Source organism: Galeopterus variegatus, unplaced genomic scaffold (assembly GCF_000696425.1).
Source record: "Galeopterus variegatus unplaced genomic scaffold, G_variegatus-3.0.2 Scaffold1023, whole genome shotgun sequence".
NCBI lineage: Eukaryota > Metazoa > Chordata > Mammalia > Dermoptera > Cynocephalidae > Galeopterus > Galeopterus variegatus.
In genome coordinates, this window is record NW_007727134.1 from 328985 (window position 1) to 343246 (window position 14262).

Here is a 14262-nt window from a genome sequence, read left to right on the forward strand (position 1 = left end):
CAGGCTTCATCCACCTAGCTGGGTAGCTGAGTCATTCTTCGAGTGTAGAAACAAAGATTTATTCATCTGTACAACTCCAGTTAAGGGCTAAGGGTACCAATCTAATAAGATACAGTGCCTCCCCTGAAGGAGTTTCAAGGAGAGAGAATGCCTTGGAAGATAAAGAAGAAGAGGCTATTGGACTTGGCAGTAAAAAGCAATTTTGTGATTTTTGAAAGAATGATTTCAGTACTGTGAAGAAATGGAAACAGATTGTGAGTTGTTAAAAAGTCATTATGGAGTGAGGTACAAAAAGTAATCATATACCAGTTCTTCTGTGCAATTCAGTGACAGGAAAGGGTCCGATGGCTTGGGGTTTAAGAGGAAAGCAGTATTGCAGGAAGGTTTTTAAGAACAGAAAGACTTCAGAGAGTTGAATCTCTCCAGCAGAGAGACTGAGACTGCAGGATGATGTAAGAGCATGGGGGGCCGCGGGGGAGGGAGTTGGAGTCACTGACAAGTCCAGAAGAGATTTAGGAATTGGAAGTGAGAGCACAAGAGAAAATATTAAATTTCTTGTATTTCCAGGTATTTGGAGACATTATCCAATGTCAATGCAGTTCCATAGTAAAAGCTATAAAATATTTTCCCAACAGTGTATATCTCATCTTTTAAAATTATATTAAATGAAATGACACAGAAAGAAAAAAAATGGGGGATGCAAATTTACTTCACTCTCCTCTGCTGTGGGAAATCAGCAGAATTCCTATGACACCAAATCTATTTTTCTCTTGGCACTAAAAATAGATTTTGACAGCTACTGTGAGCCATTGTTGTTATAACTGAGTGGATCATGCATGCAGCTTGTCTTTCTTAGTAAAAGAAAAATTTTGTGGTTTCTGCAGTGGATAAATACTCGAACATCAGAAAAAAAAAACACTCTATTTTTGTTGTTGTTTTTAATACTTGTTTGTTTGTTTCAGCACCAAATGTGGCACCTTCAGATGTAGGAGGCGGGGGTGGAAGCAACAGAGAGCTGACCATAACATGGGCAGTAAGTATTGATAAGTTGCACACGTTATAGTGTGCTTTATCTATAGTTAATCTCAAATCCATTTTGTTTCCTGAAATAAATTGAAGTAAAAGAGAATGCCCAATGCCTAAACAAGAGTAGATTACTATTTTTTTCCTCTTAATTGCATATCAGATTTTATCTGGCTTACTATGGTTTAGTATTAGTTCCTATGCAAAAATGGATCCTGGATGGTAAAAGATCTGTTAGCCTGGAAGATGAAACATTCTACTATCTTATTCCAGAGAAATGTTGATCTCATTGTGTTCTGGTAACCCAATTGTAATTTATAGTATTTTTTTCTGGGCATTCTCAACTCCAAAGATTCAATTTTCAAACTTTATATCAAATTCCAATTTTAAGCTGGAGGCTGCTTCCTCACTTGAGGCTTGCTTTGAACACTAGTGTAATCTATCACGATAGGGCAGTCTTAGAAGTCACCCAAGGGACTTTTTCCTGAGGTATCCAAAACATTTTATTAATTTTTATGACCCAAAAGGGAGTTCTATATCAGAGACAATAATCTCTGGAAAACAATACATCTTAGCCAGATTTCTGAAACAGGAGAGATATTTGGAGTGGGTAGGAAAGATTGTGATAGCACAGACTTTTCTGAATTAGACATCTGGCCTTTATCCAGGCAGCATATCTTAGCCTTGTCAAGATATTCAAAATTGGAAATTCTTGTCCAAAAAATTCAAAATCACATTTCCGGAGATGGGGCCTGCCTGAGAAGTATTGTTTTTGAAAGCTCCATAGCTCATTCTGTTATACTTTAAATTCCAAAATCTAAGTAGGAAATTATCAATAAGAAAAATGTTTAGACTATTGTAGAAATGTTAGGAATGTTTTAACTGTCTAATAATCTAAAATCACATTTTGTACAACCTTGAGATCATGCTTCCAGGTATCTATACTCTGCAACCAAATATAGCTTCTACCCTTTGACCTTTAAACATTCCTGTATCTTCTTATTTGACGTGACTATATCCAAGTAACTGCATTGTATTTAGTTCAAGGTTTTTGCCTAAAACATCTTAACTTTGATTTTCTGGTGAAAAATGTCAATATACAACTTGTACATTTATCTTATGGCTAAAGAACACCAAATGGCAAGTACTCACTAGAACTGGTTTTAAGTCAGTTTATATGATTTATATGATTGTTAGGGCTGACATAGACTTCTTTATTGGGCAATTGACATGTGTAGTAATAAACTGTGAGAAAATGGTGCAAAATTGGTTGGGGTTAGACAGGAGCCTAAAGCCAGCCTCCTACTCATGAGAGCAGTGTACCCTCTTCCTCCTGTCACCTTCTCTTTTATTCTTCAGACCTGTTTCCTTCTGATTACTATATAGACATTCCAGCATCTTGTATAACTCTCTTACCATTGCCTTCCAATTCTAAAAAAAGATTTACTCATTCATTAAATACATATTATTAGAGGTCCTCTTCTAGGTGCTAGGGATAAAGAGAAAAACCAAACTGACAAGAACTCTGCCTTTATGAAACTTGTATTCTAGCAGTTGAGAGAGACAATGAACCATTAAATACATATTATTAGAGGTCCTCTTCTAGGTGCTAGGGATAAAGAGAAAAATCAAACTGACAAGAACTCTGCCTTTATGAAACTTGTATTCTAGCAGTTGAGAGAGACAATGAAGTTGATAAGTAAGATATATATAGTGTTAGATCATGATAGTGTTAAAGAGAAAAAATGAAGCAGGGAGGTGGGATATGGAATATTGCAGAAGGAGTCATGAAATGGCAGATTTCGTGGCCAGAGAAAACATCATTAAGTAGGTGACTTTTACTTCCAGAAAGGGAGGGAGGGAGTCATATGACATCTAGGAGAACATCCTAAGCAGAAGGAATTGAAAGTCAAAGTCTCAGAGTGGGAGCCCCCTGGAGTGTTCCAGGAAGAGCAAGGATACCAGGTGGTAAATGAGGTCGCCTTATGTTTGAGTGTGTTTTTGCTCTGGCATTTTCAACCAGCATTAACTTATGAACGACATATGTTTTTACAAAGAGCATGCTTCCAAGTATATCATTATTTGCCTAAGATTTTGGCCCCTGTTAACTGTATCACTGAAACCTATGTAATTTTTTAATTTCTATTTAGCCTTTGTCAAGAGAATACCACTATGGCAACAATTTCGGTTACATAGTGGCATTTAAGCCATTTAATGGAGAAGAATGGAAAAAAGTTACAGTTACTAATCCAGACACTGGCCGATATGTTCATAAAGATGAAACCATGAGTCCTTTCACTGAGTTTCAAGTAAAAGTTAAGGCCTTCAACAACAAAGGAGACGGACCTTACAGCCTTATAGCAGTCATTAATTCGGCACAGGACGGTAGGTAAAAGAAAGACCTTCCTATCATGATGAGGGAAGGAAAACCTAATTCTCTCTGGTAGGCATTTAATTTGCTTTCTTTCACACCTTACTTACTAAGACTTTCTTATATACTATGAATTTAGTAAATGAATACTATTTTGACCCAAATTAAAATGCCAATCTCTTTATCTAAATGACAGGAATGTCACTAAAATCTTTCTCATCTTTTAAATCACATCCATGGTAGTTAGGAAATCTCCACTAAAATAATTGATTTAGATTCCTGTCTCTGGCCTCTCGATTACAATTTTGTAGTCAGAAATTCTCCATACTGGATTGAAACCTCAGTATTTCTTTATATTCATAAAGTTTACTACTTAAAAAATCTATAACATGTATACTATTTGTAAAATTTCCCAAAATTTTAACCCAAAATTTGTGTAATGGTAGGATTTATGCAACTTAACTTTACTTGTTATCACAATGGCATGTTGGAGTTTTATTAAAGGGAATCTGAACATAGTTATATGAAAAAAGGATCAGAAAGTCAGTTGAAATTTTTTCTTGAGAAGGGAAATTTTTGTCCTGTAGGTAATTTAAGGAAAAAACAATATTGATACCGGCCCTCTTTGTTTTTCTAGAAACTTTAACTCAACTGAACATTCTTGTAGAGGACTTTATATATCAATGCTAAATGACATACGGTTTTAGATTAAACATAATTACATTGTTGCCTATGATTTCCTACTTAAGCTTCTATGCTTTTTATTATTTATATTTCTATTAAAAAGATAAGACCTCCTTATTGTGTCTCTTTACTTGTGCACTATGTACGTAAGTAATGGCTAGAGAAGCAAGTAGAGATTTCATTGCCTTCTGATCTAACACATTCACCCACTGGCCAACTTTCTCTTTGCATGTGTATGAAAAGCACAGATGAAAGAGTTCAAATAATAAAACTGCGCAAGTTACTCTTCTGTGCTCTAGGAGGAAAAATGCTTAATTGGTTTACTCAATTTGCATTATTTTTACTCTAAAATGAACACTTATCTATCCCTTAGAACTCAACAGAAATTCTCACATGTGCTCTTCAGTCATAGATTTATTAGCTTTCATAATTGTTAAAAACATAATATGTATTCACGTCATTCCATGATCTTTACTTTCAGTACAAAGGTGCCATTTTACTATATATGCATCTCATAACATCATATTGTATACCTCAAATATACATAATAAAATTTATTTTAAAAATACAAACATAAAAGGCTGCCACATATGTATACTCATATATATGCATACATATATATTATTTTTAAAGTTTGTTAGCTCAACTGAATACATAAAAAGAATAAAAAACAGATATAATTTAAGTTTATAATCAAACAATGCAAAAATCATGATAACAAATCATACATTCTCTATGCTTGTGCTTGTTCAACATAAATATGAATAGCTTGACTCAATTTTAATAATTTGAATACTGTATGTACATCTTACAGAGAAAATAAAAGTTAAATGCATTTTACAAGTTATCATACACCCAATATCAATTTTTTAATGCTTTATTTGGCACTAAAGTAAGCTTTCAGGTGAAAGGCCATGCTTGTCATCAATTTAGTTGTGGCCTTTCATATTTAATTACATTTCTTTACTAAATATTTTATGTCTTATAAAACTTGTATGTGTTGAAACTTGTATGTGTTAATTCTTTTCTTCTACTGTTAAAAAAATCAATCATGGTGCTGCATGTTTATCTTGCTTTAAAAAGGCAACAGTGTTCATGTGTAGAACATTTTTTAACATTAAATAGGATTATGGCATTTTAATGAAAGACAATAAAAAATGATCACCCCTGCTTAAGGGTTTCCTTGGTTTCTTTGTGTAAATTTCATAAAGGATATAAATTACTTTTTCTTTCCCCCTGAACAGAGACCTTTTGATACATATTTGACTTGCTGCCCAGTTGGAAGATTAGACATAAAAAAGCTTTTTGAGTCCAAGAAACAGTGGATGTCACAACTTGTTTCAAAATATCTTTAGAAAAAAACTTTTTTAAGATTTTAGCCTAAGATAAGAGAGAAATTTTATTAATAATATTGCTGTATATCATGAGCTTATATAAATAACAAGAGAAAATTAAGTGTAATGAATAATTTTATTTAATAAATACCACATTTCCTATTTTTGATAATGTAGTGTTTATAAGCTAAATATTATTCACTTTAATTTTCATCAACAGGCTTTCTTAAGCATATCAGTTGAGAGAAATAAGAATTAGTACAGTTCTTACTCATGATACTAGTAAGAAAGTCATGAAGCTTTCCATATGCTATAAAAGTGTGTGTGTATAAATTTATATTAACATTCATATATATGAATATGTGTATTTGCATGTATCATCAATAACCATGAAATAAAATAACATCAGTAAAAGTAGAGGAAGCGGTAATAAAATTATTGGACTTATTTTATTTCAAAAATATTAAAGCTATTTTGGCAATATTAAAATGTAGTTCTAACTCATTTATATAGCAAATGGTGTTATCTGAATTTCTTTATGTCAGCATCTTACTAAGAACGTAATGTTCTCATGAAATTTCAGCTCCCAATGAAGCCCCAACAGAAGTAGGTGTAAATGTCTTATCATCTTCTGAGATATCTGTTCATTGGAAGCATGTTGTAGGAAAAATAGTGGAAAGCTATCAGGTGAGTTCAGTTTTTATCAAATGAAATACATTTATCCGTAAATATATGAACATAAGTTTTCAAACATATTGCACCTTTCAATGTTTTGTGTCCCATCAATTTATGCGACAACTAACACTATATTCTCTATGTTTAGTATTTTGGCATATTTATAGGCTAATTGTTAAGAGTAAAATGTAGGTTCCTAACTGGCTTATCTAAAAGAGATATAAAAGAGCTATGTACTGGCAAACAATTGGCATTTTGGCATATTTATAGGCTAATTGTTAAGAGTAAAATGCAGGTTCCTAACTGGCTTATCTAAAAGAGATATAAAAGAGCTATGTACTGGCAAACAATTGGCCAAAATAAAAACTAAGGTAATTAACACTCATGGTTAGCCAAGATCTTTTAAGACAAACATTCTCATAATATGCTGATGAATCTCAAGCTTCTTGGAAAGCATTTTGGTAATTTATAACAACATTCTTAAAATGGTCACCCTATTTGACCTAGTAGTTCCACTTCTAAAAGTATCTCCCAAAGAAGTAATTATAATTATACCAACTACGTGTCTCATAAAGTTATCTTGAAGGGGAAAAATTGGCAACAATCAAAATATCCCAAAGAAACTTCCCTCAAGCTGAGTCTTAAAGGACCCACAGGGATTAACCAGATAGAAAGGGGAGGTTGTCTTAGTCAAAGGAAGTAAGAACTGGAAAATGGAAACTAGAAAAAGAGTTGGGGTATTCAATACAACACTAACTCTATTTAGACTTGGTTATGTAAGAAAATTGAAGTCATCTCATATTTTTGAGCACAAGGAGCGAAAATTCAAAGGAATTGGCATCATCTTACCTCTACAGATGAGCTAATGGATAGTGAAAAGATTGGACAACTTGCCTCAGTTGTCACTAATAAAAAGTGCCAGATCAATGTCTAAAACCAGTTTTCTGATTCTAAGTGCAGGACTTATGCCACACCACAGAGTTTCTCTTGCTTTGCTCAGTGAGAGGACAGTGAATGCTGTTCTGGAGCTGCCCACTCAGCCAGCTTGCCCTCTCGATTCTTGTGCTCCCCCTTCTCCAAATATCCATGGAATATTACTTCCATGTGGGTGGGATTTTGTCTGTTCTGTTCTCAGTGCCAAGAACAGTGCTGGACATGAGGTAGGAGGCACTGAGTGAATATTCACTGAGTATTGATAGGAATAATGAAGTATGATCAAATGTAGTGCTACGACTTGTCTTTCTCAAGGCCATGTTTCTGAGGTGCAGCCAAAAAAGCAACCCAAGTCTTTAAGCAGAAAAACCCAGACTAACAGAAAGCTTTTTTGGCATCATGGATTAGGATTTGGGTAGAGCTCATAAAGTGCTCAATGAATCTCAAGATAGTGTCTTCAGATAGTCTTTGCGAGGGTTTGCCTAAATTTATTACAAAGGGGTAGTTAAGGATGAACTGGGAATGAAAGGAGTAGACTGGGAATACCCAATATTCAAAACTTACTAAACTGACACTTTTACAACTAGTAGGAAAGAAGTGGGAAAGACAGATTCACTAGATGTTACAAACCCCTGTGATACATAAGTTCAAGGTATGTCCAGAAGAAGATATCAATATTTGGAGCTTGGAAAGTCAAATTTTGGCCACAGGATTTTTTCTTCTTTTACATTATTTTCCAACTAATTAAAAAAATGTTTAAGATAATTTAAAATATAACCTATATCATTGAATCAAAGTGCTAGAGAATGCAATATTGTCCTTGCCTATACCAAGAATTATATATGACTGTTTTATAACTTCCAACAAGCATAGTTCAAGGAAATGGGAGGTGAGAAGCAATACAGTAGTACCAATGAATTCAGATAATAATCAGAATTTAAACTTTTTCGATTGGGAGGTAAACCTCAATTAGGACTCTCAAATAGCAAAAAATAATCTTTAGCAAATAAGATTTTCTCAAATGATAATTTCAAAGGAAAAGTGGTGTGTGCCATGGAAAAATTTGTTTTTATAAATTTCTGACTTTTTGAACTCCACACTAAGTAGAAAGTTATGATCATTGTTGCTGAGCAGATATGGATTTATATTTCAGGTCTGTCACATAGGAATTTTGTGGAAAAAATTTATTTGAATTTTTTTTAGTTTTCTCACCTCTGAAGCTGAGAGAGTAATCATTGCATCATAGGACTATTATATGGAAGAAATTAAATAACCTGCATTTAATGCTTTCCCTGCTCTATGTCACTGGGCATTTGAAGACAATGTTGATGATGATGATGATGATGGCAATGATGAAGATTATGATGAAGATGATTATGATGATGTTAGTAATGATAAGAATTATAACATTTATTGCATCCTTACTATGCTTAAAACATAATTAAGCTCCTTGTATTGAATGCACACAATCCCAAGTTTATTGTCCCCATTTTAAAGATGGGAGACTTGAAGCTTAGAAACATTTGTGTGAGTAATAATTGTCATAACCAGATTTTAATCTAGGTCTTGCCTCTCCAGAGAATGTTTGATTAAAAATTCTGAAAATAAATCATAGAATTATTGTTTTCACTCATTTTTCTTAAGTCTTTCACATAGAGCCTTGAATATCAAAGAGACAAGCACGAATTGAGAAAATCCATTATCATTTATTCTCCTGTAAGAACATGCTTCTGTAAATGTATGGGGGGAAATCTTGACTGACTATAATGTGGTCATTGTTTCTATTTTAAAATATGATGGGAAAAGCCAATCATTTAATAAGAGAGATGATCATCAAAACCAGTACCCCACTGTACTTCCCATGAAAATGTGCAATGGATCTAAGTTATATTGATGCACAGAAAAAAAAAAGTCAGTACATTAAAAACATAAAATAAAATATAAAGCTAGAGAAGCCCTGGATCCTGTCTGATCTCAAGGTTAATTTCCTGACATTTCAAATGAGAACTGCAGGCAGTGGGTCTAAGAATAATCTTCTCTACCCTTGCAGTTTTAAAGTGTATCTCAGTAGAATGTACAACACTTTTTCCTCCAGTTTGATTAAAGAGATCTCCAATTTCAATCTTAATACCCAGTAAATATTTCCATAGTGCAGGTAAGCCAGAAGAATGCAAAAAGTTCTTCTTATCAAGGACATTTTGGAACTTTGGGCTTCTGCCCAAGAATTCACGAAAGACTTGAGTTTGCTCACCCAGCAGGTAAAACATTCACTTAATTAATTTAACAAAAATACGCAAAATAGACTATCAAGAATAATGAATGCAAAAACTCTAAGCAACTGAGTTAAAGATTAATGCAGATGATATTTTACAATCATTGTAAGAGATTAATAATCCTGAATAGTCTACTCAAATATTTTTAAAGGTTAAATCATTATGGTGAGCATAAAGTGATATTTAGGAAATGCTTCATTTAGTTAATTTGGAGAAAGCATCTGTCTTGGTCTGAATCTCCCCAAAGCATGGCCTCACACAAAGGTGTAGGAAAAGGTATTTTTTAATGTTGTTTTTGTTTGTTCGTTTGTTTAAATATGATCCTAGGGAGCAAGTATTAGGAAAAGGCAGAGTGAACAGGAAAGGGGGGAGCTCAGATAGAAAGATGCTTTGTCTCATTGGAAACCACTGTGGGCAATTGGTACTTCATCCCTTGGGACCTTTGAAGAACTTTATAAATGCAGCTTAGAAACTGCCCTGCCTTGGATGAAAGGAGAAGTATTCATCCACTTCTCAATGTTCAGAAAAGGCTCATTCTACATATAAAACTCACTTCTGCCAAGTGAATTTGAACCATCCAGTACCATTTTATAATGGTTTCATATGTATTTGTGTAAATAAAAGATTCAGGATTATATTAATATTATATATTTTTGTCTAGACATTTTGGTTAATTGTGAAATTAAAATTTTATTATTTTATAGACAGAGCATCTAAAATACATAATATACCAGTAAAATTATAAAAAAGAATTTCCTTTTTATTTATACCTTGATATAACTACAGTTTTTTATTCATTTTATTCATACTTTAAGATATAATTATAGATTTCTAATCCCCAATAACAGCCTTTATTTGAATAGTGAAAATTATATTCATAGCTGTTCTTAAGCTTTAAGAGACAAGGAAGGTTATAATCATTTGACTAAAGTAATCATTAAAAATCACAACATGGGTAAAATTTTTAAAAAATTATTTTAAAGATAAATAATTCTACAATTTATTAAGTTATTAGGTATCCAGCTTTGATATCCAACTTCTGTATGGGTTCAATGTAAATAATTTTACATACATACTTCTCCAAGGAGCTAGAAGAAAGTATTACACTGGCCTGTTCTAGGCCACATAATGACTGTTTTTGTCAAGCAAAGTCCTATCCCTATTGCTTTATCAATGGCTCATAACAAGTTTGGAACCAAGTAAACACAAATGAAGCAGGGTTGACTGGCCATTAGCTCAGTTGGTTAGAGCACGGTGTTCATAACACCAAGATCAGCCTTAGGATCCCCAGATCCCCATACTGGCCAGCTGCCAGACAAAAAAAGAGAAAGAAAGCAGGATATAAATGATAAAAAATGTTATACTTCCAAATGGAGACCACTTTCATATTTTGAAGGTATATCTTATGCAGAGTTTTCAGGCAATGAGGTGAAACTTTGCTTTTAACATCTTTAATCAGATCTGCATTGTGTGCTTGCCACACTGTAAGGCTAATAGAAGGGTAAATACCATTGAGTAATAATTGAGAACATGCTGCTCAGCCAACATCAATGGTAACAGATTCAGTTGAAAAGAATTTTTCACAACTGAAGAGTTGGGATCAGAGCAAAACACTACTGCTCTTGAATGTTCGCAGATTCGGTACTGGGCCGCCCACGACAAAGAAGCAGCTGCACACAGAGTTCAAGTCAACAGCCAAGAGTACTCAGCCAGGCTGGAGAACCTTCTGCCAGACACGCAGTACTTTATAGAAGTCGGGGCTTGCAATAGTGCAGGGTGTGGGCCTTCAAGTGACGTGATCGAGACCTTCACCAAGAAAGCACGTGAGTCTCACATTTTGATTTTAGACTTGTCAGAAACTAGCACTTGATTCAATCATGATGCAGGTACATATGAGGGAAAATTTCTACCTGGCTGTCTGAGCGTATTTGGTTTTCAATGATAAACTTTATAGTCACAAGATTTTTTTAAAACATTGAAAAAATGTGAAGAATGCTTTCATACATTTAACATTCCTTTATAGAAATAAAATAAGAGAACTGCCCTTTGTAAAAGACTCCCCTCAAATGTTGCACCATGAGATAATTAACTTGTCTTAATTCTGTACTTATTAACTTAAATGCTGTTTTCATAGCATTGCATCAACAGCATGAGAAGATTAAATTTCTGCTTATTTTTCTGTGCTTTGATTTACAGACCTTCATCATTGCACAGTGTAAATTCAAGTTAAATGTTGTCACCTTGTGTTTACTCTCTTACATTCTCATTGTTTATTTAACAAGACCATCTACCCTGCTCAGATTTTCTGGTTGTTCTAATTTCTCTGGTTTCATTTGGCTATCTCTGCTCTTGAACCCAAGTTGAATATATTAAAAAAGACGATTTGTATTCAGGAGTCTAAGAAGTTTCACAGGAATCTGAAGAAGTGATTACCATTAGGGTTTGTAAATTTGTGAAATTCCCTGGGGGTCAGAAAATCTCCTAATGAGATGATAGAACATAGTGGTAAGTGCTAGACTTTGGTGTCAGACATGGGTTTGAGATCTGTCTCTATCACTTGCTAAATGTCTGATGATAGATGAATTGCCATACCTCTTTAAACCTCAGTTTTCAAATTTATAAAAGGAACATTCATTTCTTTGTTCTTCTTTGCATTTATTCATTCATCAAAAACATTCTACATGCTGAGCACTGTAGTAAGTGGTGAGAATACAGAAGGGACCAAGCCAGACCCAGACTCTCTTCTCATGGAAAGAAGACAGAACAACCTAATGGAAAGAGACAGAAACCTAAAACAAATAAGTGTGATCATATCAGATTGACAGAAAGAGACAACTCTGCCAAACAAATAAGTGTGATCATATCAGATTGACAGGGCAATAAAATGAATAAACAGATCAAATTGAAAGTGACTTGGATGGGACCTAATTTCTGATTGGGTAGTCAGACAAGGCTTCTTTGAGAGGATGCCATTTAACTTAGAATAAGATCTGCTATATGACGAGCTGGGGGAAAATTTTTTCAGGCAGAGAGAATAACTAGTAGAAAGCCTTAAGATGAGAAGAGCTTGGAATGTTTTAGGTGTAGAAAAGCCAGTGGGGCCAGGGCATAGGTTCTCAGGTGAGGAGGGAAGTATGCTAGGGCCAAAATATAGAGGGCCTTGTAACTCATAGTAGAGATTTTTGGTTCTAAGTGTGGTAAGAATCCACTGGAAGATTTTAAGGCAGAGAGTGAATTTATGTATGTCCTGTGTATGTTATGTCTAATTTATGTATTTTTTTAAGTACTCTGCCTTCCAGGTGAAAAATGGATAAGTAGTACATTAAGAGTGAAAATAGAAATGCGAAATAGGAGGCTATTTCAGTAGTTGAGGAGAGAATTGATGGTGGTTAGCACTAAGTGATAACTGGAATAGAGAGAGAACTGGAAAATTTTCTGCAGGCAAAGTTGACAACTTGCTGCTAATTTTAATGTTGGTTAGGAGGGGACTGGAAGACTGCATACCAGATTTTTGCTTGGAAAACTGGGAGTTTGGTTGTGCCATTTGCTAAAAATAGGAAAAATTCATGAGAGGTAGATGTGGGAGTACTTAGCAAATGTTCTGTCTTGACTATAGTACACTTGAGAAATCTTTTAGACATTCAAATAGACATAGGCAGTTGGACACTATATCTAGAGGCCAAGAGAGAGAGATTAAAGCTTGAAATAGAACTGTGAGTATTTAAAGTCACATGTCCAGATGTAAGGACTTAGGGAAGGTTCACAGATAGAGGAGAGAAGGGTGTGCAGGATCAAGTCCTAAGTCATTCCAACAGTGACAAGTTGATGGAGCACAGGACATAGAGACAGCTAAAGATGGTTAATGAGAAGAAACAGCCGGTGATGCAGAAGGAAAACCATGGGTTAATATGTTGTTAATTTAAGAAAAGAATTAGAGACTCTAGAAGAAAGAAAGTGGTCAAATCTATGGAATGCTCCAAAGATGTTAGGTTTGAAAAGGATACAAAAGTGACGTTAGATTTGGCCAAGCAAAGGTGATCACTAACCTTGAAAATAGCAGTTTCAAAAGACAGGTGGGTCAAATCTATGGAATGCTCCAAAGATGTTACGTTTGAAAAGGATACAAAAGTGACTTTAGATTTGGCCAAGCAAAGGTGATCACTAACCTTGAAAATAGCAGTTTCAAAAGACAGGTGAAGAAAGAAACTCAAGTGGAACATGATGAAAGAGAATAAAGGATGGTTTTGTTATTTACCTCACAGGGCCACTGGAGGCATTAAATGAATTCATGGATATAAAGTGCTTAGCATAGTGCCTAGCACACAGTGAGCACTCATCAAAATTAGGTAGTGGTGGTGGTGTTGTCTGCATCATTTTCATCAGCATGTTAAGTCCTGATGCCATGCGGTTTGCAGAACTGAGATTGGGTATGGTGACCGCTGATTGCGTATTACTGCTTTTCACAGCTCCCAGCCAGCCTCCAAGGATCATCAGTTCAGTCAGATCTGGTTCACGCTACATAATCACCTGGGATCATGTCGTTGCACTATCAAATGAATCTACAGTGACAGGATACAAGGTATCTAAAAGATTGCTAGATTATTCTTCACACAAGCTTCATTCTTATGAAGAGCGATTAGTGTTTACAATTTTTTGCTGTTTTGGCAAAAACATTTCAGCTTCATTATTCTGCCTGTATAGCAGATCAGATAGCATAATGCCATGACAAATTTTGAAATGAAAAAACATCTTCAGTGAATTTTAGGAAAATACTGTCAAGTGAGTAAGATAAATAGAATAGCTGCTTTAAAGAATAGAAATTAGAATAATCAGTGCTTAAAGAGGTAGAATTAATTCATTTTTGTTTGGCAATGATTATGATAATGTGTCCCAGCACAGAGTGAACCTTTTGATATATTGACTTACCATCTATAAATGAACAAAGAGAAAAGCTTATTTCCATGTACTT

At 34.4% G+C, this 14262-nt stretch overlaps 1 protein-coding gene across 1 annotated transcript in view; it reads left to right on the top strand.

The window, feature by feature from the left end:
• The window catches only part of LOC103591749 (contactin-1-like), a 26791-nt gene extending 12772 nt beyond the window's left edge, over nucleotides 1-14019 (top strand). The window contains exons 3-7 of the mRNA XM_008574263.1: nucleotides 963-1033; nucleotides 3174-3408; nucleotides 5996-6099; nucleotides 10930-11116; nucleotides 13760-14019. Of these exons, the coding sequence (XP_008572485.1) occupies nucleotides 963-1033; nucleotides 3174-3408; nucleotides 5996-6099; nucleotides 10930-11116; nucleotides 13760-14019 (857 nt within the window). The remainder of the gene's footprint in view (nucleotides 1-962; nucleotides 1034-3173; nucleotides 3409-5995; nucleotides 6100-10929; nucleotides 11117-13759) is intronic.
• The last annotated feature ends 243 nt before the right edge of the window (nucleotides 14020-14262 follow it).